General features: G+C 39.1%; 1 protein-coding gene across 1 annotated transcript; it reads right to left on the bottom strand.

Annotated features, from left to right (window-relative positions):
• Positions 1–65: 65 nt before the first annotated feature.
• tead3a (TEA domain family member 3 a) lies at positions 66–20057 on the bottom strand (the record flags this gene model as incomplete). Its single annotated transcript, XM_005478143.2, has 13 exons — positions 66–1820; positions 3394–3546; positions 3699–3839; positions 4352–4522; positions 4629–4762; positions 4845–4906; positions 5019–5062; positions 5162–5272; positions 5692–5703; positions 8329–8391; positions 8715–8779; positions 14538–14785; positions 19744–20057. Coding segments are annotated over 13 exons (1632 nt in total), but the record flags the coding sequence as incomplete, so codon positions are not given.
• Between the last annotated feature and the right edge of the window lie 4148 nt (positions 20058–24205).

The following is a 24205-nucleotide window of genomic DNA, read 5'->3' as shown; positions in this document are numbered from 1 at the left end:
AATGACCCATGAAGGCTCATTTCCTCTCTCAACTGTCTAAACATTATGATCAAGACACCAACACATAACTTTATAGGTACAGCGTATAGCCAGTTTTAATTCACTGAGCAGGTATGACCAAAGGAGTGAGGCACAGCCAAACAGTACACGCAATTATAAAACAAAACACTTTTGGCTGACCACACAGTGAGTATTAAAATATGATCTTATGTTTTTTTTTAAAAAAAGAAAAAAATAGAGCCAGCTAGCTCTTAGTGTCATGATAGAAAGTCAAATGACAAATTCTCTTCGACACAGGTAAAGAATCCTGCATAGAGAGGCCATGACAGTGTAATACGAAGTAAAAAACGTGAGGTTTACTAAAGGAAGAAAGAGAAAAGCCAAATGTACCAATAATCCAACACATTACATAGAATAAAAGAAAAAAAAGTGTCAGCTGGATAGTCGTTAGTGTTATCAGGCAAAATCTATCCCAGTGCACTGCTGGCGACCTTAATGAGGTCTGTACCATACATCGTTTGCATATATATGAAAACAGATAGACCCCGAACACCCTTCCTTTAACATTTTTAGAGTAACACTTTTTGCTTTGCTGGTGAAATACAAAAAGAAAGAAAAAGAGTTCATCTTTACAAAAATGGACTATTTACCTTAGGTTTGGCTTAAAAACAGTACCATTACAAGCGTAGTGTACGTATCCTATACATCAGTGCTCCTCAGCTTAAGGCTTTAGAAATCAAAGCACATTCTTATCCCAACTCAAGTGGAGGTAGAAGTACTGCAGCAAGCCCACACAGTCAAAGTAAAAACAGTTTCACGTCTACAGACAATGAAGGTGATTCTGTCGTTAAAAATGCTGCAAAGAGCAAAACGTGAACTTAGTCTGAAACTGTCTGAATTCTTCTGTTGTTTAAAAAGACAAGTGAGGCAATCGAAAACACGTCCTCCACTGGAAACCTTTAAAAAGAAAAAAAAAGAAAAAAAATACGAAGCAAATACTCCTAAAAAGATCTCCCTCTTTACACTTTGAAACAATATCAAATATAAATACAACATGCTCTTCTTTACATGAGGCTCACTTATACTTTATGCAGTATCCTTGGACCTTCGATTGAACTGACTGAAGTCCACGATTTCATACTAAACAAGTAACAGAGGCTATTCCAATGTAGACTCATTCAAACTGTACCTCGCAGAGCTACTGCAGTCTGTAGAAGTAATAGTGTTTGTGGCAGGTTACATGAACAATATTTTTTTTTGATAGATTATATTCAAACTCATCTCACATCAGTCACACCTGTGATGGAAATGCAAATGCATATATCCACTTGTAGTGCATCACACAGCTATGTTTTCCATTGTTGATCGAAGGATTGCATATTAAACTTGATTAACTTTAAAAGGTTTTTTTTTTTTTCTAATTGGAAATTGAAAAAGAATATCTAATGTATATAAGACCTTTCCGTTTGCCAACTCTTTTGGTACGTTTAAGCAGAGGGATGCTGTTAAAAGATCTGTGCATCCTACACATTCCAGCAATGGGAAACCATAAACGACAGGCGTGACTACAGTGTGACGGTTGGTCTGTTGAAACAAGTGTGTTTAGAATAGAGGAGTAGCAATTCTGAGTGTTCAGCTGGAAATAGTGTTTATGGTGTGAGTATCAAAAAGTCCGTGAAGAGTCTCTGCATGTACACAACATGCTGCTAGTCATTAACTAGTCGATAAACATGGTACTGCGCTCCATGTTCGCTTGTGGACACTTCAAACACAAAGGCGATGCACAGCAGAGTCTCCTGAGTTTCTCTGTTGGACACCACCTAGGAAAGGCACAAATAAAGACAAGAAAGGCACTGAGGGAGGAGAAGGTCAATTTGTCAATGTGCAGCAAAACCTTTTCTTTAAACTTTTCAAATTCAGTTCATTACATGAAGAAGGTGCAAAAATACCTTTGCGTACAGTTAGGCTCATAATTTGTTTGTTTGTTTTTTAGCATTTTTGCCTCTGGACACCACTACAGTGGATTTAAAAATAAATAAAATCAATCAAACAATAAATATGTGACCAAACTGCAAGCTTTAATTCAAGGGGTTTTGCGGAAATTTTGGAATAACCGAATTGCACCCATTTTTATACACAGTGCTCTTTTTTTCAGAGGCTCAAAATGAATTGCACAAATATCTAAGATCTCATCTCGTTTATGACTATCTAAGAATTGGTATTAATACTTGGATTAAAATCATTTGCAGTGAATGACTGCCTGAAGCACAAAACTCATGAACATCACCAAATGCTGTTTACTTGCTGCACCAGGTTTCAGTTGCTGCTTTTTTGAGAGTCAGTGAAGTTTTTCAGTACACTTGGTGGAGATCAGGTAAAGATATGTTATGGTTCAGATTATGAGCCGGCAGTCTCTTAAAAGTTTTCTGGCAGAATCTAATCTGGCCTACTCGGTCATGAGCAGTTAGGTCCGTCAATATTTGGCCGGCACACTCCTTTTTAACAATGTACCAGATTACTGATTTAGCCACTCCTAACTTTGTTTCTCTCTCCGACAGTTTCTTTTTTTCCCCCCAGTGCAATAAAGACCTCTCTCATTTGCACTGACATGTCTTTAGGCCTCATGTTTAAAAACACAGTGAAAACTATAAAATACAAATTCATCACTTCTAGGGTCTTTAATTTACAATGTAAAAGCGTATTGAGGCGACTGTTGTTGTGACTTGGCGGTATATAAACAAAACTGAACTGAAATTGAGCACTCTGAATTAACTTATTTTCAGTGTCACATCATGTCTGCTTACTTTGTCATGAAAGGACCATGGCAGCCAGTTGAGGCCTGTTCCTCACCTATTTCATTATTATCATAAAAGTTGACCTCTGATCTTGAGGCCACGTCACTGGTGTTGAAACTCATCTGCCATTTTTAGTAGAGACACCTATATTATGAATTTGTGAATCCTACATCACCTTGTTCTCGAGTTATCATATTCACAAGATTTTCAGCAGTGAGCCCTTCAATTAGATACAGACTGCTCAACTTAAAATCCACATGGCGATGTACATATGCAAAGCAAAAAAACTGATTTTTGTCCAACAAATTATGGACTCAAGTGTACAGTACAGAAAATATACATTTACAGTTAATTGTAACCCTCCTTGTGTCATTTTCATTTCTGTTTAAAGCTCAGTTTAACAATCTTTTTTTAAATGAAGCCCAAGGATATTCAACTCTATCCAATTAAAAAACCTTCGTCTCTTTGTCACACGTTTTATCTACATAATAGTTTAGATGAATTATTAACCAAATCTTGCCCGACACGATGAACTCACCAAAGGAAGTTTATAAACAGTGTATTGTTTTGTATTGGTGGTCAGATTACCCACACACACCTGTAGAATGGTGAAGTTCTCCAGAACACTGTTCATCATGTACTTCTCTGGCAGGTGTTTGAGTTTGTGGATGAAGTTGATCATATATTCACACATGGGTGAACGATGGATGCGGAACATGTACTTTCCTCCTTCCAAATGTGCATATTCAGTCTGGTTAGGAGAAATCCACACACGTTATTTACAATTAAAAACACATGCGGGTGGGGTCTAATATAAAATATATTTGAGTTGTGTACATATACTCAATAAATAGATCCACTATTAAAATGTGTCTGTAAAAGAAGAATGAATAATTTTCTCACCTCAACCTTTTCCACCACCTGTTTACCAAAGGAGCAGACCTTTGTTGAAACACTGATAGTGATGTTTTCTGTTCCGCTGTACTGGCTGCTCACGCCGTAAAATGCGCCAGAACCTTCCTCGATGTCACTGCTCAGGTCCGCCTAAAACAAGGAGAATAAGATGGACACAGAATGAGTGCAATAAAAATAAAAGGGTAGAAGAAAATAAATTAAGAAGTCACCACCAAAGACTATAACTGTAGTATTTAATACTCATTCCTGCAACTACTCTTTGCAACAGTAAGACACATTACATACACCGAGCTAGAAACTATTCAAGAACTCGTGTTTGATTTGCTGAATAAAAATAATGCAGTGAACTAAAAACACTTGTTCAAGAACTAATAGTGAAAAAGTAATTTCCTGCATAAGCTCTAGTGTTACACTGGCTTTGCTTCCCTCATGTGGTGTAGCAGGTTATTACCTCAGACTGCAAAATGAAAGACACTCTGCAAAAGACCCAATTATTTGTTTAACAAAGTGAAAGTAATCTAGTGTAAACACTTAAGCATTTTAGTGCGCATGTCCTAAACGCCAACTCAGTTTCTGAGATTAGAAATCGGACTTGCTGACTTTCTTCGCTCAAATGGATTTTAGTGTTATTGGTTACTTACCCAGAACTTGACAAGAAAGAATGCATTGTGTGGCCCTTTTTCGTAAAGCTCCTTCAGGCCTCCTTTCTTCTCAGAGAACTTGTCGTAAATCTGCCTCACGTCTATGGACTCCAACACTGGGTCACTGTAGCCAGGGTTTGATGGGCCAATGTGCACGAACAGATGTTTATGCTGTAGGAGGGAAGGAGAAATAAGTACAAGAGGGTAAAAGGAGAGAAAAATTTAACTATGCACATGTTTTAAATTGATGACTTGGTTCAAAAAGTTCTGGCTGTACCGTCTCTCTGTCTCTTTGAGTCTCCATAAAAGCAGAGTACTCCAGTAGCCGTAGTTTTGCAGAGGCAATGGTTCTGTCTTGCCATACAGGAGCTGCTATAGCTGCAGGGCGAGGGGGTGGCAAGGCCTCATAACCTGTTTAACATTTAAAATTGTGAAACAATTCAAATAACAATATTTATTTTAAAAAAGCTGGGCAAATCAAGTTCACACTTACTGATAGGTGCAGGGACAGGGGCTGGGAGTGTAGTGTATGGCGGCTGTGCAAAGGGCTTGATGCTGTAAAAACGGAGCAGAAGAAATAACCCCGAAAATGAGTAAATGTACCTGCTTACGCAAGAAACTTTGATTTTCAAGACAGAAAACCAAGGTATGTGCCAGCTATACTTACTCCTGAGAATGCCCAGGCTGTCCTGGCATAGGGCCGGGCCAAAACTACACAAAAAAGAAACAGATTGAGCAAATCGTATTACTCACTTTTACCCCGAAAAGTACAAAACAACAGATGTGTGTGTGTCAGTGTTAGCGTCTCACTCTGACTGGTGGAGGAAAGGGAGTCTGGGGTTTCATTACACTCGCAGAGACTATCTGAGCTGATGAGAGATTGGCCACCGTCTGCAGTGCCTTGTCCTTCGAGACCTGGTCCTGAATGAGAAAGATGGAGACAAAGTAATACACAATGACAAAACTCTGAAACTTCACAATAAAATGCAGGTTATCATTCCAAGATCAGCCAACTCCAAAGGCCACTTTAGACAGCAAGCCAGCCAACATGTAGTGTACGGAAGCATGATGCAGTAACTATATGGAAAAACAGCACAGAAAGCAAAGCGCACATGAGGGGAAGCCAAAGCAGGAGGCAAACCAAGTAAGAAGAGCTAACCGTCACCAGTATTTAACTAAAGCCACTAAAACGAAAGAGCAACAAGCAGGGTTTTTTTTTTTTTTTTTTTTTTTTTGAGTCTGGCAATAAAACTGCAACTGTGGACTAGCAGCAATGTGATGCCAACCACACAACACAAAAGCCTGAAGCAGAAAACTGTAGTTGTATAACCGAAACTTACCAAGTTCATGGCCTATGGCAAAAAAGACATTTTATTAATTAACTTCAGTACATTCAAAATAAAAGCAGATTACAAAATCATTGTTAGGTAATAAAGGAATATGCCTTGTTCACATAGCCACTTCAGAAAACATTAAGACACATTCACTTTTTGCATATTTATGTGTGAATACAAAAATGTATTTTCTAAATAGGTTAGAAAAGAATGGAATAAACCTTTATTATTCCATGAATGAGAAATTTGGGTGTTACACAGCTCTTATGGCAAGGGGAATAGAAAATATAAAAGGGAGACACAAAGTGGTCCTATATACATAAGCAACTGAAGTTCAAATATATATATGGGGTGGGGGGGGGGATTTTGGTGAAATGTACAGTGAACAAAGCTGTGTTATAGTGTCTGACAGCTTCTGGTAAAAATGACCTGCGGTAGCGCTCCTTCCTACGCTGTGGGTGTAAAAGTCTACTGCTGAACGAGCTGCTCAGTGCTCGTACAGTCTCATGCAGGGGGTGCTCGACGGACTTCAGCAGACGGTCTAGGACAGAGCTGGCCCTCCTGACCAGTTTTTTAAGTTTCCCCCCGTCCCTCTCTGCCATTCCACCAGTCTAGCAGACCACAGCATAAACGATAGCACACGCTATAAGTGTTCCTAGAAGCACATCCTAGAGTTTTCGATCTTTAACTACGGAAGCAAGTATTTCCTCGATAGAACCCAAAGCTAACTAATCAATGTTCAGTTAGTTAACTGCAGAGAGGAGTACCATCTCAACAAGACTCCATCAATCAGAGCTTAATGGTAAAGCAGCTATCAATCACTAATCAAATGATTCATGATTCGTCTGGGAGTAGTGCTGGTGGCACCATCAAAGCAAGTCTCAGCTAATGTCAGCGGATGACCCAGAAAGAATAAACTGCACAATCCATGTGAGCACAGCCAACAATCAAAAGTGATTGATGTCTACAAAGAACTTAATTTATAGTCCAAATGCTTTGACGTACTTATGTATCGCTGCCTGGTTTGGTAACCTGACGGTGAAGAATAAGAATCGGTTGGGACTTCTGGTAAAAACTGCTAGCAAAATTTCAGGGCGCTGGCAAGATGGACTTTTGGCCATCTACAATAAAAATGTGCTTAGAAAGGCTCATTCTATTATTAATTGTTTGAACCATCCACTTCACAGTGAGTTTGAGTTGTTGCCTTCCGGCCGCAGTTTTAGAGTACCTGTGAGGAAGACTAAAAGACTCCAGGTTTCTTTTATCCCTACTGCATCTTGTCTCCTTAATGTCAAATAACCGTCCTTGGACTTTCTATCACTATTATTGTCATTATTATTTTATATTATTGTTCTGTTTATTTTTATCCTGCTGCTAACTAATTTCCCCTTGTGGGACAATAAAGAAATTGAATTGAATTTAAGTATTTCAACTATTTAAAAAAAAAAAAATTGTCAGAAAATAAACAGATGCGTGCATACATGAATAATAAATTAAATAAATAAAATCAAAAACCTAAAAACACAATTTTAACTTTGGTGTCATGAGTTAATGAATTTAGGTTCATTTCTCAAGTTAAATGAAATTTTCAAGGGTGCAAAAGGTGAAGGGCCTATATAATTTCGAAATCAGCTGTAACTGTAATCAAAAGCACTGGCTTATACTGAAAGAGCAGGATATGTCCTACTGATCTGTTCCATCATAAAACTGAGTCCTTTTGTTTATATCTGTTTATATCTAAACATTACTCTCCAAATGTGTACGGGAGAGCAGAAGGTTCAACAAATTTGGTGTAAAATTATGGTTTGTTTTGTGTAGAACAGAGTATGGTAAAAACACAAGAAAAAAAAAAATAGAGAGAAAAGATAAAAAGAAATGTAGGAAATGTTCAAGAGCAAGAATCTAAAGAAACAGAAAATCAAGGGAGAAAACTTTTGAAATTCCTCAAATGGGCACATTAAAGACACCTTGCATGTTTACTGATATGGGGGCATGCAGGTTACATGCCGCTAAGTGGTCAACAAAAGCCAGCAACTGACTCTCAAGCAATTATTTGTCTAAGGCCACAAACTTCTTGATCCAAGTGAAATGACTAACATACCAGCCATGCATAAAAATGAAGCGATACATATATAAACACTCAAGACAACAAACTTTTGTACTGTGCAATGCTAGACAATACAGCATACAAGCAGAAAAAAGAAAAAAGTTTGAAAACGTGAGTTTGTGAAACCTAAGGTCTCATTTCTGTGCCCCACTGACTATATTCGAATCATGCAGCAAACTCCTATACTGGATTTAACTTTGGTCCATCAAAGTTTTCTACTGGTCTAGACTAAAAGGCTTCACGAAGGTTGGGCTAAGAAATGTATATTGATCGTCTGATTAGCAATTGCAGTTCCCTGGAGAATTGTATGGCCGATGTTAAGAACTAAGAACAAGGCACGAGTTTTAAGGGCACGAGTCTCATGAATATGGTTGGAAAATATAGTTATAGTTAAATATAGTAGTAGTTTAACACCCCAGCAGAGACGCATAAAAATCTGCCCTAAGTTCTGACGAAGACGTCTAAGATTGGGTTAAGTTACATCTGAGCATGCAGAGCGAAGCGGCTAGCATTGCAAAGTCAGTGAGCATGTATACCTTCAGCTTAGACTGAATCTCACGAGACTTTCTCTTGGCCAAGACTTGCAGGTGACTAGAGACCTGAGGAAAGACAGGATGAAGGAAAAGGGACGGGAGGAAAAAGGAAAGAGAAAAGAAGAAGGCTGTGACTACAGAGAGTAGTAGAGTATAGTCAGTGAGAACCCACCTTGATGCTTGCCTGGTATTCTCGTACCCTCTTACGTGCCAAAACCTGAATATGACTAGACACCTATGGACCCAGGGTTACCCCCGTGAAAGCACACATTTACACAATGATTTCATCATTTTAAACAGTCCATAAATATTCATTTAAACAAGATGCACTTAAATCCTGTTACAGAAAACAGATCAGTGGTGTAGTCTATACAAATATCTGTGCGTACCTGTTTGCGTGTGCGCGTCTTCCCTGTTCGTAGCTTGATATAGCGAGCTATCAGCTCATTTCGACCTAACATGACAAAGAAATGGATAAAATTAGAATGACTAATAAACATAAACACATTATACAAGTGTAAAGTGTTTCTTAAACTGCACTGTTTAGCCAGATATAGCTCACACCCTATGAGCAGACTTAGCATTGGCATACTCAAACGTCTCCCTGTAACAGCCAATCTCCAGTATTTACATTACTAGTACATGTCCAAGCTCCAGTATTGTTTGGGCTGTTTGTGCAGTTGGCAAACTGATTCGCATAATGACATTGAGAAAAGTAAGAAAATAGGAGTGGTAGATTGTGTTTATATTAAAAAAATAATAATAAAAAAAACCAAGGTAAATGTGGGAGTGACATGACTATTGATATACAATAAAATGTATTTAAATCTTTATATGATCAAGGAACCATATCAACTTATCTAATCTAAGAAAAAAGTATCAATTCACTCATCAGCTCTACTATATAAAATGTTATTTCAGGCTGTTAGGTGGTTGCTAAGCAACAAGATGACTATATATTGCACGAGTCTAGCTTTGTGTATATGAATAAAAAGCAAGTGTCGAGAAACGAAAATGATCCCAAGCTTGCTTTAATAAAGGTGTTGTAGGTGCATAAATGCTACAAATGGGTCACTTTAGCCCACGTGTAGGTGGTTACTAGGCAACGTGAGGACATCACAATATGTAATACAGATAAGAACCTTCAGGGCCCCAAGATATATCTGTGTGCCAGTTTTGGCTGCTCAGCTCCAATTGTGTAGAAGGATTTTGTGGTCAGATAGGTAGACAGAGGTTTCATGTATTATTGTAAGATTGCAAGTAGCTCCAGCCAGTAGCTCCCTCTGCTGCTTAAAGCCATGCTGCTTGAGCCATGTAGGACCCTGTAATTTTTTATGATGCTGTAAAAATAGACAGAATCACAGCTCCAAAACTGAACTGTGCAATTTCCTGAGTCCTAAGAGGAATGTTCTAGTAATCAAAAGAAAATTACAATAGCAAATCTAAATGGCCGCACTTTTTTAAAGCCAAAGTTAATTATGACTGTTGTGGTTGCTGTATGACAAAGGTAATGTAAAGCACCCAGAACTGATCAAATACATTTTTTTTAAAGAAAGGACTGTCATTCCTATATATGTCTGTACATATTAAAGTTTTTAAATTGCACCACTTGTTGCATCCCATTTGTTCACTGAAACAAATATGAATCTGAAAGACAGGCAGGACATGGGTGAACACTCCACATTAAGCTAAACTTCATTTGCCTTGAATCTGAAGCCAAATGTGGTTTGTGGTCTTGTGGTTTGTGTCTTACAATGTAAAGTACAATAAGTACAATAAGTACAATCGTAACACAAACGGCTAGACTGAGTCCTTATTGTTTGAGTTTAGTGGCCACAGTGACATTCAAATTTATGTTTAGACTGTACCGAACTTACTGGTCAAGTTCTAAAATGAAGCTGTACATACTTTTGAATCCACTGCCCGTATCTGCAAACATAAAATAAAACCTCAATGTGATGCCACTTATGGTGAGATGTTGTAAGTGTGAAAGTGTGTTTGTGTGTGTCTCCAGGGTAGTGAGATTCTTGTAAATCCCTATAAAGATCTGTCAAGCTTTCCTTTTCTCAGGCTGTAAGACATTTCTATTAAGAATAGCATGTATTAATTTTTAGTCAGGTTTGGTTTTGCTTGCTGGCAGACATTCAAAAGCGATGAAGAAATGGTGGGAATGGAGAGAAAAGCAGAGGAGAGGTCATGATATTGTTAACAGACTTCCAAAATGTGGTCAGCACAGACTGCCTGGTCAGCTCTTTCCTTCTCCCTCTCCTCAGTTCCAACCCACACCTGATGATCTGCTCGTCGTTTGTAACTTCGAAGTAACCCATTATACAGCATGCCGCAAGCGGTTAAATATAAAGGTGACCAGACTGATCCCACAGCTGTAATCATTTAGCACACTTACTAACATCATCATCACCATCCTTTTTTCTGGAAAAGGCTGTGACGCTGTAGGGATTTCAGATGAGTCACATCAGCGCTGTTAAGTTACCAGAGCACAGAATTTCCCAAAATCAACAGAAGGGGCTGACTCAGACACAGCAGTCTGCTCCAATTCCCAAAACAGGACACATGCACTACCCTGCAGCCTACCACTACTCCACATAAGGGTAAAAGCTCTTTCTTTAGATGTCACATCTGTTTTGCTATATGGAAGGCAAGATAAGCTACAACTATAAATATGTAATATAACCCAGCTACAGTGTGAGGGCACAAACCAGTGTACTCCTAGTGGGCAGTCCCAAGTCCTGATAAATGTGACGGTTGCATCAGGAAGGGCACCTGGAATATAATCTTTGCCTAGTCAAACACACGGATCATCAAGAATGCGATTTCCATACTTGATTGGATAGGGCCTGGGTTAACAACAATAGCCCCTGGTACTGTTAGCTAAGTGGGTGCCAGTGGAAACTGTGGTACTGTTGGCCAAAGACAAAGAAAGAAGAGAGGGGGAAGGCGTGTTTGAAGGCAGCAAGAAAGACGGGAAGGCAGGGGTGAGGAGGTTTGAGTAGGAATTTTAAATGCAGGAACTATGACGGGTAAAGGGAGAGAACTGGCAGACATGATGGATATGATGATACGCGCAAGACACCAGGTGGAGGGGAAGGAAAACCAGGAGAAACAGAGGTTGATTCCAACTGTTCTACCATGGTGTAGATAGGAAGCGAAATGAAGTATGAAAAAATTTCAAGTAAAAGTATGTCGAGAGTTTTGTATAGGTGGAGACAGTCAGAAATTTAAACTGAAGGGGTGGTGCTGAGTGTATATCCCACAGGCTGGATGTCAGTTAAAAGAGCAAGAGGAGTAGACTGAATAAAGTGATACAGAGTATAAGCAGAAGGGAGTGGTGACTGGAGGAGGCTGCACATGTAGGGAACAGACACAAGCAAGTGGTGTTAGGTAGGTATTGTGTCAGGGAGAGAAATGCGCTTGGACAGACGGTAGTGAAGTTCATGGAAAAGAAGGAAATGGCCATGTTCAACACATAATTCAAAAAAACGGAAGAACATACTGTGACTTAAGAGTGGATGGAGACGCTACCAGGAAATTACCAGAAAAGGTATTTGGTGTATCTTCTGGACAGAGGAATGATGAAAAGGAGACTCCATGGTGGAATGAGGACATGCAATAAAATATTCAAAGAAAGATTAGCAAAGAAAAAGTCAAAGGGGAGTGGTTGGGTAGATGAAGAAAGTAGGAGTATTGGAAGGCTGGTCGTACAGCAAAGAGAGGTGGTAAAAACAAAGGAAAAGGTTTATAGTGAGTTGTATGTAAGACTAGATACTAAGGAAGTAGAACAGGGCTTTTCTGAGTGAGGTTCTGAGTGGCAAGGCAGAGTGGCTTTTGGGCTGGAAAGGATGTGCAGCATGCTAGGATGATTAAGGACAGAGATGAAAATAAGATGCAATGAAGAAAAAAACCCACAGTTGAATCATGTTGAGTCTTGATGTTGCACAGTTGGGCACTTGAGGGTACAATGCAACTTTGGGCATTGCAGGTTTGATACACTAAAAAGGTAATCTGATCAAAGTAATGTCAGGCAGAGTGTAAACAAGTAATCCACAACTTGTGACAATAAAACAGTTTATTTTTTAACTGAACTTCCATAATGTCTTAGTAATGACTCATTCATCGCTACACACGGCAGATGTTAGAAAAAGTTTTTCACGTGACTGAAATGAAAAGATAAATAAGTGAGATACACTGGATTTTTAAAAAACACCAAATATTCATATATCAGTCTTAAAAAAAAACTAAAGTAAAAGCCAAGATATTTGTTACCGTTTGCTGAAAATGTTTTTCAAAGTCTAATAAAGATGGATATAGGTGTGGTGTGATTTAAAAGGAGTAGATGCCAAAGTTAGTATATTATTTTTCATCTGCATTACTTATTAAATCATTAGAGTAATTACCCAGCACCCATCTAACTGCCAAATGATTATGAAGAGATAAATGATGAAGAAGCCGAGTGTTACGTTTCAACAAACTGAAATGTATTATCAATCCAATATTAAAACATAATTACTGTTACACACACACACGCTGCATTATCTGCGTCACCAAGTCTGCTGATCATCCCTATTTAGAAAAACTTGCTTGGCACTATAATCCAGGGTGACATCATGGTAGTAACATATGACTGACGCCAAAGACAGCACAGAGGCTGGATCAATTACAACTGGCCTAGTTTAGCTCAAGAAGGTTAATTAAAGCAAACACCCACTGAGATTCAGGTTACTGTAAAATCAGTATATAATTTTAATGCTGTGTTCATAACAGTTTAATAGTTGATTCACACTTGTGCCAATAAGCTAAATGAGCACTGTGTAGTTTTAATTCCTTTACACTAGTATGACTGTTTATGCACACAAACCACTTTAAGGCATGAGATGTATTTTCATTTAGCAATATTGGGTGATGTTGGAACACCTGTCCACATCTGACTATAGGTGAAAAATAGCTGACAAATCTCCTTGGTTTTCATTTTATATCCTCTAAACTGGTTTATCATTTATATTAAACAATATCTTAACACAAATTAATTCAGATTTTCCAGTAAAATTGGAAAGTTCCAACTAATTATGCAAAAGTTGAAATGCTTAGTAGCTCACAGTATTAAGAAGCACTGATGCAAGGTTGGGGGTTGGTGTTGTAAAGCTGGTATTACGCTCAGGCTCAGTGTTGCTTTTTAGTAAGTGTAAGCATACATCAACGGGACAATCCTCGTTAAAGGAGAGGGAAGTAGGGAAGGTCAACCAACACAGTGAGCCCCACGCTTCCACAAAAGGAGAAAATGCCACAATGCTGAAACAAACTTTCCCTTTCTGTCACCTGGGATCATATATCCCGCTTCCCTCACTGCTGAACACCCTTACAAATACACAAATGCTTCACAGTCTGATTCAGAGTGCAAACACTCAACTCCCCCCTTCCAAAAAAAAAAGGATCACAAGGTTTTCATAAGGTAAGAAAAAGGCCAAAATACAAAGCTCTTTTCACAGGCAGCATCTTAAACCAATCCTAATAAAAAACAAACACATGAAACATTGCTTGTGTGCATTTGCAACAAATCTGTTCCTGGTGTTTCACAGACCATTTATGCAGAGCACCAGAAGTTATTCAGAAGTTAACTACAAGTTGACATGAGAAGTCAACATGCTCCTTCCTTTAACCTTATTACTGCAGATTGTCCTCTGACCCAAAAACTATGTAGCCTGTTGAAAATTCCTGCAAGCTGATCACCTATTCATAAAGCAAGGTGATTCTGCAGAAGGATCAAAAACCAACTCTGTTCCAAAGTGCAGGCAGTTGATTAAAATTTGTGGGTTTTTTGGTGTGGTTCTTCTAAGAACTAAATTTCTGGAATAATGTGTTTATACATGTAAAGCCTTTACTAGTATTATTATTATTTTTACTTATTCCGAAATAGTTGGGTCAAGCAAAGGGTGCCTACAGATATCAAACATTTCTGTAATACTGGCTGCTACAATCATTGGTTTATGTTTATTGACTCTTAAATTTAAATATCTGCAATTTTACGCAGTCATCGAAAGAAAATTATTTAAACCCAAAAAGGAAACGGACAAATTAAAGGCAAATCCTTTACAAACAAGTCAGTTATATATTACAGCTTCTCTGAATATGTTTTGTTTGATTTCAATATCGAAGAAGAAACTAGAGGGGGAAAGGGATAGAAAGTTGCTGCTCCTCACCATACATCTTCCCCTCATCTGACAGTATGATCTTCCTCCTTCCACAAGGAGGGTAGATGGCCAAAGCTTCCTGAAAGCTCTGCTCAATGTCTGGGCTCCACACCCCTTCAGGATCCCCGTCCAATCCGCGGTCCGTCCCGTCTCCCAGTCCCTCTCCAGTGGGACTGGGACCCTCCTCCTGCGCCCCATCAGGGCTGCCACGGCAACTCCACTCCGACGCAATGATGACGGCTCCAGCTACAACACACCTACAACACACGAAACAAGATAAATGTTAAGATGTGAAACAGATATGCTAAACTGGATCTGACACGTTAGTGTTACGTGTTACAGTGTTATGCTTTTTGGGGGGTGTGGTGGCTGTAAGAAGGTTTCTCCATTTTGTCTGTCTGCCCTCCTCACACATGAAGAGGCCAGAGAGCAACAGAGAGAAGTTAAACTGGCATCTCTGCACACTTTCACTTTTAAACTATTCACACAATTACACTCAGCTTGAATTTAAAATTTAAACCAATAGGCAGAAATACAGGCAACTGAGGAAAAGCCCTTATGCAGGATTAACAAAAATATACAAATACTTGTTACAATACTTACCCTGAACCCTGGTTTTAACATGTTCTCTTCCATGTTGAAAGCCATAACACGATTAGGAAACAGATTTGTTGTTTTTACAGCTACACTGCACTGCAAACAGCAAGATTTAGAGAAACGGATGCAGCTGTTTTTTGTCCTATACAAAAAAAAGCATTTGTACAAACTGTAAACTGTGTACAGCTAATTCATTTTTGCAGTGAAGGAAATTTTAAGCATCACATCGGTTCTTATAGAGTGCTTTTTCTTCTGTACCTGAGCACTTGAAATGCTTTATGCAACTTGCCTCATTCACCCATTCAAGCCTAGAGTGAGCTAAGAAAACACCCTCCAGACTGTTACACCATGAATTGTTACAAGGCAGGGTGGAGCCATGCTTTCATGTTGTTTACGTGAGTCTGTGTTAAACTTTAGCCTTGCTTTCCTGTTCTTAGCCAATAGAAACACTCAAAGTGGTATTGTAGGCCAACTTCTTTAAGGTTCAATGTGCTGCATGTTCAGAGATGATGTTCTGCAAACCTTGGCTGTAACAAGTGGTTATTTGAGTTACTGTTACCTTCTTATCAGCTCAAAGCACTCTGGCCATTCTCCTCTGGCCTCTGACATCAACAAGGCATTTTCCCTTTATCTGACAATAATCTGCAGTATCTGAAATCCTCAGACAAGCCTGTCTGTTCACAGTCACTTTAATCATCTTTCATCCCCATTCTAATACTTCCTTTGAACTTCAGCATGTCATCTTTACCATTTCTACTTGCCTAAATGCATTACTGCCATGCGCTTGCCTGATTAGATAGCTCTGTTACTGAGCAGTTAAACAAGCCTAAGTGTGGCCGCCATGCATGTACATTATTTTGTAAAGCCAAACGTGGACAACCTCACTAAGCAGTTAAAAGCACAGAACATCTCTAGATGTAGCCTAGAGAAGGGTAACAAGGTTTCCACAACAAGTAAAACTTTAAGTTTTGACACTTTTCCCATAACATATTAAAATGTAGTACAGGTTTAAGTGCTTATTTCCTTACTCTTAATCCCTTCATGTGAACAGAATAAAAACCCAAAACTTAAGTTAGATCAGCAGTGCATAAAGCATTTTGCTAAAAACTTTTTAAACTTGTTATTTTTAACACAAGGAATCTGAGGCACACTGGCAGTTCAAGAAAATCAAACCCCACACCTTGTTTTGTTAATCCACATCACTGACATCATGATGGATGGACGAAACTGAGATCAACTTTGCGGCTGTTGAGAATAGTGACAGATTTCTCAGACTATAAGTGTCTACACACCACGAGCGAGATCAGATTCACTTTGAGCTGTTTACAGCGTCCATGGGTACGGTGTGTATTAATAGTTCTGGCACCCGTGGTCAGAGACCTAACAAGTGACAAGCTAAAATATTAAGGGTTTATAAATGTTTAAAGACACTATCCAGGGTCAAGGAGGACACTACCAGGATGTGTCACTATTAAGATGAGATCACAAGATGTAATACATTAAATATTTAACTGACTGCGCTTAGTGAAGATGAGACCAGCTATTCATTTTTCTTAGCTGTTCATTACACAGAAACTAGCCTAAAAAGCAATACTAAAGCAACACAAACTTTAGAAGACTCCGACTGCCTGTGTAGGCCACATAAGGAAATTACACATTCTTTTGTTATTGTTGAAGATGCTCCAAGTCTCTTCAAACACAGACACACATATGCGACATGAATGTTGCCTGGTGTGTAATGTTTTCCAGAGTGTGGTTAATATGGTCCCTGCCACAGAGGAACCACAGAGGATCAGTGTGGTCGCTGAGCTTCCCCTGCTGTGGTGGGTTTATTCTGCACGCTGTGTGCAGGGCCTTCCCAGTTTCAATCACTACTGACTGGACTGAGCTGTTGCCATAGAGATCAGAAAGGCCTAGTGGGGTGGTCAGGAAAGCGCAAAGTCTAAAAGAACATTTTGATATTCGAGGGAGGTGGGATGTGATTGTCCTGAAAGCTCTACTCTGGGACGTCTGCAAGTGGGAAGGTGTTTCTTTGTCCTGACTGGAACATATTCATCATGATGTCATATTGCTTTTCATGATCACAGACCAAAGATTATAATGACCACAACAAGAGTAGCTTTGCATGACTCATGATTTGGAAAAACAACTGTTATTTATCTTAAAATGAGCCTTGGTGTAGCCCCTCAGTCCATCCCCTCATCGTGTCTAAAGCAGGCCCTTCTACCTCCACCTTCTCCTCTTTTAGGTCACCCTCCATTTAAGCCAACTATTCTGATTGGCTTTCCCATCCAAACAGAAGGCAGGAGGGGCTCCCATGCTCTAAGCCAGTTGTGCCCTTGAGATGACCACATTAGAGATATCCCCTCTCCCTGACATAAATCAAACATAATTAGGGGGGGAAATAGGTCTGAAACCAAGCATTTAGAACAGTTTAAAACCCAAGCTTGTGGTTGATTACGATTACTTACACCTAAGCAATTCTCATTATTTGAAACTTTTGCCATGCTTAATGTTACCATCTACCACGGTAACAGTACATATAAAAGACACGTTTGGCTGCCACAATTCCTTTTGCCACAATTGGTCTCCACAGTGGTAGGTCCACATGTTTTATTTTGAGTCATTTTTATGTTGAATGCCCTTAATGATGCAATCCCAAATATAAGGCAGAAGGAAGGAAGTTTCCGATATTCTTCAGTGGGATTTAGGTTATATACATTTGAGGTCAGCTAATTGTATAGTAGAGCCTTATCAATATATGATATCAGCACGAGCATGACAGAAACATGACATCAGCATGATATCAACATGACATATTGTTAGTGACTTATGTTCTCCAATGCACTGATAAAAACACATAGTATACAGAAAAAAAGGCTTGTGGTACTTTACAAATGGTTTGTCATGGTTTGTCCATGTGAATGACTTGACTGCAGTATTGAAAATACTGTCAGTATTGCAGCATATGTGGCATAGTAGACAGCTAAGCAAATGGTGTTGCCTAGTAAAGTGTCTATACCACTAAACTGCTAAAACTAAATAAATAAATAAATCTAACTACTTTGTAAAATACATTTATGGAATGTCAAAAAATATTACTCATCATTTTCACTTTTTTCATAAGTTTAAGGTACTGTAGGAGGATGTGAGGCTACCAGGCAATACACATTTAAATATACATTTAAAAATAGATACTCTTTATATACAAAGTTATAAGCAGCATACAAGTGTAATAATCTGAAACGGAAATTTTTCACACAAGTCTAAATGTGTTGATCCAACATGAAGTATGACCTTAGTTGGTGTAATGACAAAAATGATGTTTACGACAGTTAACTCTAACATTAACTTAGTTTATGCATTTGATTAAGGGGGAGCGTTAATCATCTAATACCTTTTTTAGCATGGTGCTGGGAGCTCACAGCCAGTTTAATAAATCCCAAGAGGAAACTTGGCTTAAATAATCAAACCTAGTGCTGATGTAACACATACACCACAATCACAGACTTGCATTACCAGCACTGGGAGCATTGCTGTGCAGTTTGGTTAGGAGTTCCGAAATCTGATGAGCTGTCATAGCCACAGATTTGTCAAGAGCAGCGGTGATGCAAAGTTGGGATACTGGCTACAGAGCACATATGTTGCTGGCTCTGCCAGTTTCAATATAGCACCCGTGGTCAAAAGGTCAGGTGTTTTAGTGCAATGAGGAGGCCAGTACAGCATTGAGCTAAATAAAGCTATGAGATCAGCGAACACTGAAAAGACATGCACATTAGGGGCTGTCTACTGCTCCCAGAGGAGCACCGTCGACATTATGAATAACCAAAACTTCACAGATTTCTATGAACTCTTTGCACACTCACTACTACAGTACCGAGAGCCTTTATGGATATAGACCGTAAACCGATCGACTCTTTTGAACACTCGGATAACCTTAACATGATCCTAAAGGTCACATCTTACACAATTTTAACAAACCAATCAGAGCACACACATATGCTGTAAATTGTCCCATAGCCTTTCCTTTGAAACTCCTACAACTCTTAGTCTCACGTGTTGATAAAACTTTCACAGCAGCAAGAAATTAGTCCCATCTGCGAGCATGCAGAAGGAAAATGAAATCACAGCGAACGCTTGGAAGCGGTATAGCCGAGTGTGAGTTGGCAAAATATCCCTTTGATCCCAAAAGCGGAAAAACTTCCAACTAACTATCCATAAAAGTTCCTAAAACCGCACACAAGCACTTCCAGTGGTAGTCACTATAAGCTATCGACATGTTATTTTCTGTTTTTCAGTGGATATATAACAAGCAACTCACCGCTAACACACTCGAACTGACATGCTAGTTGGCTAGCTTGGGAGCTAATAATACTGCAATAAACTGCAAACTAAGTCTGAGAGACGCATTAATCGAGCCGAATACAAAACGAATACTTGAGTAAATATTAGAGGAATTCCCTGCTAAACACGTGAGTCCTCGAATCACTACAGGCACAGCGGGAAAATGCGAAATATGTCAAATATCCCAAAACTTCCAGCACACTCGAAGCGAAGCAGCTGCTGCAGCATGAAAAGTTGCTGCACACAACAAAGAACTATATGAGAGCACACTCACCTCACAACGGCTCTCCTGCCCCGCTCGTACAGGCACACGCTTACTTGTTGTGTGCCCTTTTTTTCTATAGAAAAATAGCCTCGTGATTCGGGAGTATTTCCAGGGCAAAACAGCTGCGTTTGACAGAAAAAGGCGGAATGCAAAGTATGAGTTTGGTATGAAATCAACGCGCGGAGGAAAACGCACGGAGGCAGAGGCGTGGCGTCGAAACGCGCACACGCAAAAGTTTTGTGGGTCCCAAGGCAAACTCCTCCCCGGACATCAGACTCCTGGTGGGATAGCTGGGAGACATGAGGAAGGTGGTAGTCGTGATGTCACTTTTTTTGTCTAGGAAAAATCACTACATATCGCGTGCCATCGGGGTTGAAGGTTTAGGTCTGCCCCTGGCTAATGCACCTCCTGTCTACACGGACCTCATACTTTGGTTACTGCAGGAGAAATCACTACCATTAATATATAAAACTCCATTCAGGATTAATTCTGAATATGAGAACACGCATTATCTGCACGTATGATATTATTAACCTTTTTCAGTATTGAATATCATTAATGGCAGTTCTGTCTGCCTATCAGTGTTCTGTAGTTGTTGTGCCAAATTTAGGTACTATATACCCAGCTAGACTGTGCCCCCACCTGACATTGGAGAAAAGACAGTGTGGGCACCCTGACGAGGTCAGCAGTCAATCACATGGCCAGTAAAGAGAGACAGACAATGGCACATTCCCAAATCTACACCTATGGTTTGTTCAGAATAATCAGTTAACACAACAAAAATGTCTTTGAAGGAAACCCAGGCTTCAGCTGACCAGGAGGTTCAAAATTGTTGCCCTTTTGTTTTGAGGAAACGGTTTACCACTATGCTGTTACTTAGTCAGAATGATGAAAAGATGTAAAGTAATGTAGATAGATACTAAGACTGAATTAGCAACCAGGTCCAAATGGGCATCTGCCTTAGGATCACTGAGGGTACCCGTATAACAAGTGACATGAGCTATTTTAATTGAATCGCAATATACAATTGGAAGACGCATGCTGCTTTGTGCAGCTTGGTATTCATTTTGGTATCTGATGAGGTGCCTTGCCCTAAGGAAACTATTGGCTCACCTTGTTTTGTGTATTTCTTAAGGTTTTTGTGCCTGGGGGCACCAATGCAGTATATTTAGTATATACTACCCTGCCACCTGGTGTCAGTGTTTTGTGCTTTTCTTAGATTAGAGAAAAACAGAGGCAGGACAAATGGGTGTGCAAAAACCCCGGAGAAGGCAGGAAATGAAGTGCCCAGTGTTTAGAAATTTCTGGGACAGTACCCCCAACTGCCCCCCTAAGACCTATCTGCCTTGTCTGTATCCGGTTGGATTCTTTAATGTTAAAATGTACGGCTGAAATGTCACATAAGAAAAGGAAAGGCTGCACATAACAAAACTCCCAGGAACGGTGAACAAGAAGAAGCACAGGGCCAGTAGGGACGAGAACTTTTAACCCCTTGACAGCATTTTGGTCTGGGGTTGTCCTTTCATGTGGCCACTGGAGGGCAGTAGCACTTTAGTCATGGGCATTTTAAAAGGACAGGATGACAGCTGTCAGTTGCATTGACCAAAGAAATAAGTGGCAAATTGTGGGTTTGTTTTGTTTTTAATTAGCCCTCTGATTTTAGGAAACACATGAATACATTTGATCTTTTAGTTGTAGATGAATTAGGAAGAATGGCATTAACCAGAAATCTGATGGTAAAAATCTAAGAATTCAAAACCGATCTGGATGATTTGTGCAAGTCACAGTGACTTAGAAACATTTGCTGCTTGGTGATAGACACCAGAGAGAAAACTACACAGCAGCAGGAAGATTCTTTTTAAAACATCGGCTGAATTTCCCTGGTTTAATTTTGACATGTGCAAACATGTCTGCATCTCAGCCTGCCTTTACAAAGTGCTATCCTTTCCCAGTGAGGTCTCCGGCTGAAGTGGAGATCAGGTATTTCATTTTTCACTGAGCTTTCAGAGTGACTGAGCATAAAGATGGAGGTACAAAATTCAAAACAAAAGTGATAGCTATTATGAACCTTGAAGAGGTTCCCCATTTTTAAAAAGATTATATTTTCTATTCTGTTACTGCAAGTAGGCTAAATAGCCAGTCACAACCTGTTTGCCTTGCTGCCATTTGACAAGCAGCACACAAATAGCATGCCACCAGTGGTTTCTTCCCTTGGGCGTTAACATTACTGAACTAATGCAATTACTAAATTATTTATTTACTATTTTATTTCATTTTTTGTCTTTGTTTTTGTTTCATTTTGTTTCATTTTATTATTTCATTTTTTTGTCATTGTTTTTGTGTTGCATGTTTTTCATTAAATTATCCTGACTAAGCCTCTAACTCTTATCCTTCAGTACTCATCCACACTAAGGGTGCTGGAGGCCAGATTATTTGGGATTGTAGGAAACCCTTGATAATGGAAACTTTCTTGAATGGCATGAAACGCACAATGCAACTTTGAATGCATCTACTGTGGAAACCATGTAAAACCTATCAGGCTAATCTAACCAAGCAAGTCTTGGTAAGTTTTACATGTATTATTCCTCATACTAACTTTTATTTGCCTTCTCAAGCCTTTGTGTGCTGCGTAGGAATGGTTCTTTAGAAATTCCTCCCCCACACACTGTTACTATTAACACTATAATGGAAATATACAGTTCTGTTTATCTAAGCTAAAACATGCAATATCCTCCTGTAAGAAAAATAAAATAAAAATCAGAAAATTAAGTGGTGTAAAATGAAACATACATCTTCAGCTGAAGATTGTATGCATTTACTCCCTTTTACCACTAGATGGAGCGCCACATCAATCTCCATTGAAAAAAGTACAAAAAACGGTACTTTGACCACAGCCAGTGAGCTGCTCATGTCTGTTGAGATGCTCTTTTATACAAATTAACCTCATGCTTTAGGTTTTTTATTCACTATTTCTAATTTTAACTGCTGGGTCACACCTGCTTATATAGGCCCACATGTCTAGCCCCTTTGGCGACCCCCTTCATCCCTATACAAGTTACAGTCAGGCTACAAGCTAGTGGGATACTTCCGCTGCAGCAAAGGTCGCCTCTGTTTCTCTCCTCTAGAGTCTCCCACAGGTGAGCGCAAACTTTATCTGTCATTTTAGGAAACGTGAATTTTTATTTTGGCGTTTTTTGTAATTTTTTTTAAATTTGTATTTGAGATTTTCTGTGTTTAAAATGCTCTTCAACATCTAGTTTAATAAGGAGCTACTGGAGAAGCTACATTTAGTTTTTAGCGGTAAGTTAGCTCAAGGGGATTCGAATTTTTGCGCCAAGGTCATATAGACTGGCCGTTCAATAAACATTACATTTATAGTATTTCACATTTTATAGTCAGTAAGCTAATTTTATCCTTACACATAATAGAAAAGGGAATGTAATAATTCTGATGCTAAGGCCTTTTACATCTATTCTTCATGTTCTGATTTATGTTTTTTGAGCAGCTATACATAACATGTTTTACTTAAGTTAAGTTAAACCTATTTGTTAAATGTCTAAATATAAATGTGATTTTGTATTTTCTTATGTAGATCAGAAATAATTAATAATTATTTATTTTACATTTTTTTTAACCTATTTTAAGAGAAGGTACCTAACCTGTGAATAAGCCTGATGTGTTAGAAAGTATATAGTAAGTAGTAAAACACAATATAAGTTCATTTTTTTTAATTGATTAGGATACAGTTTATGAGTAAATACATCAGCATTAGAAGTATTGGTGTGTGTGTGATCTTGCAGGAAAACCAAGGTGAGTAAATCAGTAACAGTGTAACTTGTCAGTCTTGTGTGTGTGTGTGTGTGTGTGTCTGCCTAGACTTTGAAATAGGGCTCATTTACACAGGTTATGTGTTTTGAATTAATGCAAATATTTGGCACGATAGAGGTTTTTGTGTGCTAGAGTAAATATAACTGTGCATGCAAGCACCCGAGTTGCTCAGGTTATTGATACCAGGAGAATAAAACTGGCGGTGTGTCCTTGTGTGAACTGGGTGTGTACACCAAAACACACAGTTATCAGATTCAGCTGCCAGAGCCAGTTAAAGGCAGGCAAACATCACAAGTGTGCCGCAGCCTTTTGAAAATACACACGGTGGCTCACACAGTGATTAGCGCGTAGTTTACTTATTATCCGCTGGATTATACTTTACTGAAAACTGGTGGCAAATGTTGGTGAAATGCCACACACTGCTTTCTTCCTTTATGGATTAGCGTGAAATGTGTGTAAGAAAAACCTGCTGTGCATTTAGAGTACATCTGTATCTACAACTTTACAGTACAGTCTAGCTGTGACTATATTTGTCCTCCCTTCCTTTTCTCTCTTGCAGGGGGACAGGAGAGTCGAGAGTCGAGAGTTGGAGGGCTGCCAAAAGAGGCTGGCCCGCCTTGCAGCTGAAACTTTTACAAGCCAA

The sequence above is a fragment of the Oreochromis niloticus genome, linkage group LG20 (genome assembly GCF_001858045.2).
Source record: "Oreochromis niloticus isolate F11D_XX linkage group LG20, O_niloticus_UMD_NMBU, whole genome shotgun sequence".
NCBI classification, from domain to species: domain Eukaryota; kingdom Metazoa; phylum Chordata; class Actinopteri; order Cichliformes; family Cichlidae; genus Oreochromis; species Oreochromis niloticus.
Note: the sequence above shows the minus strand (reverse complement) of the source record. Positions and strands in the feature narration are given on the sequence as shown.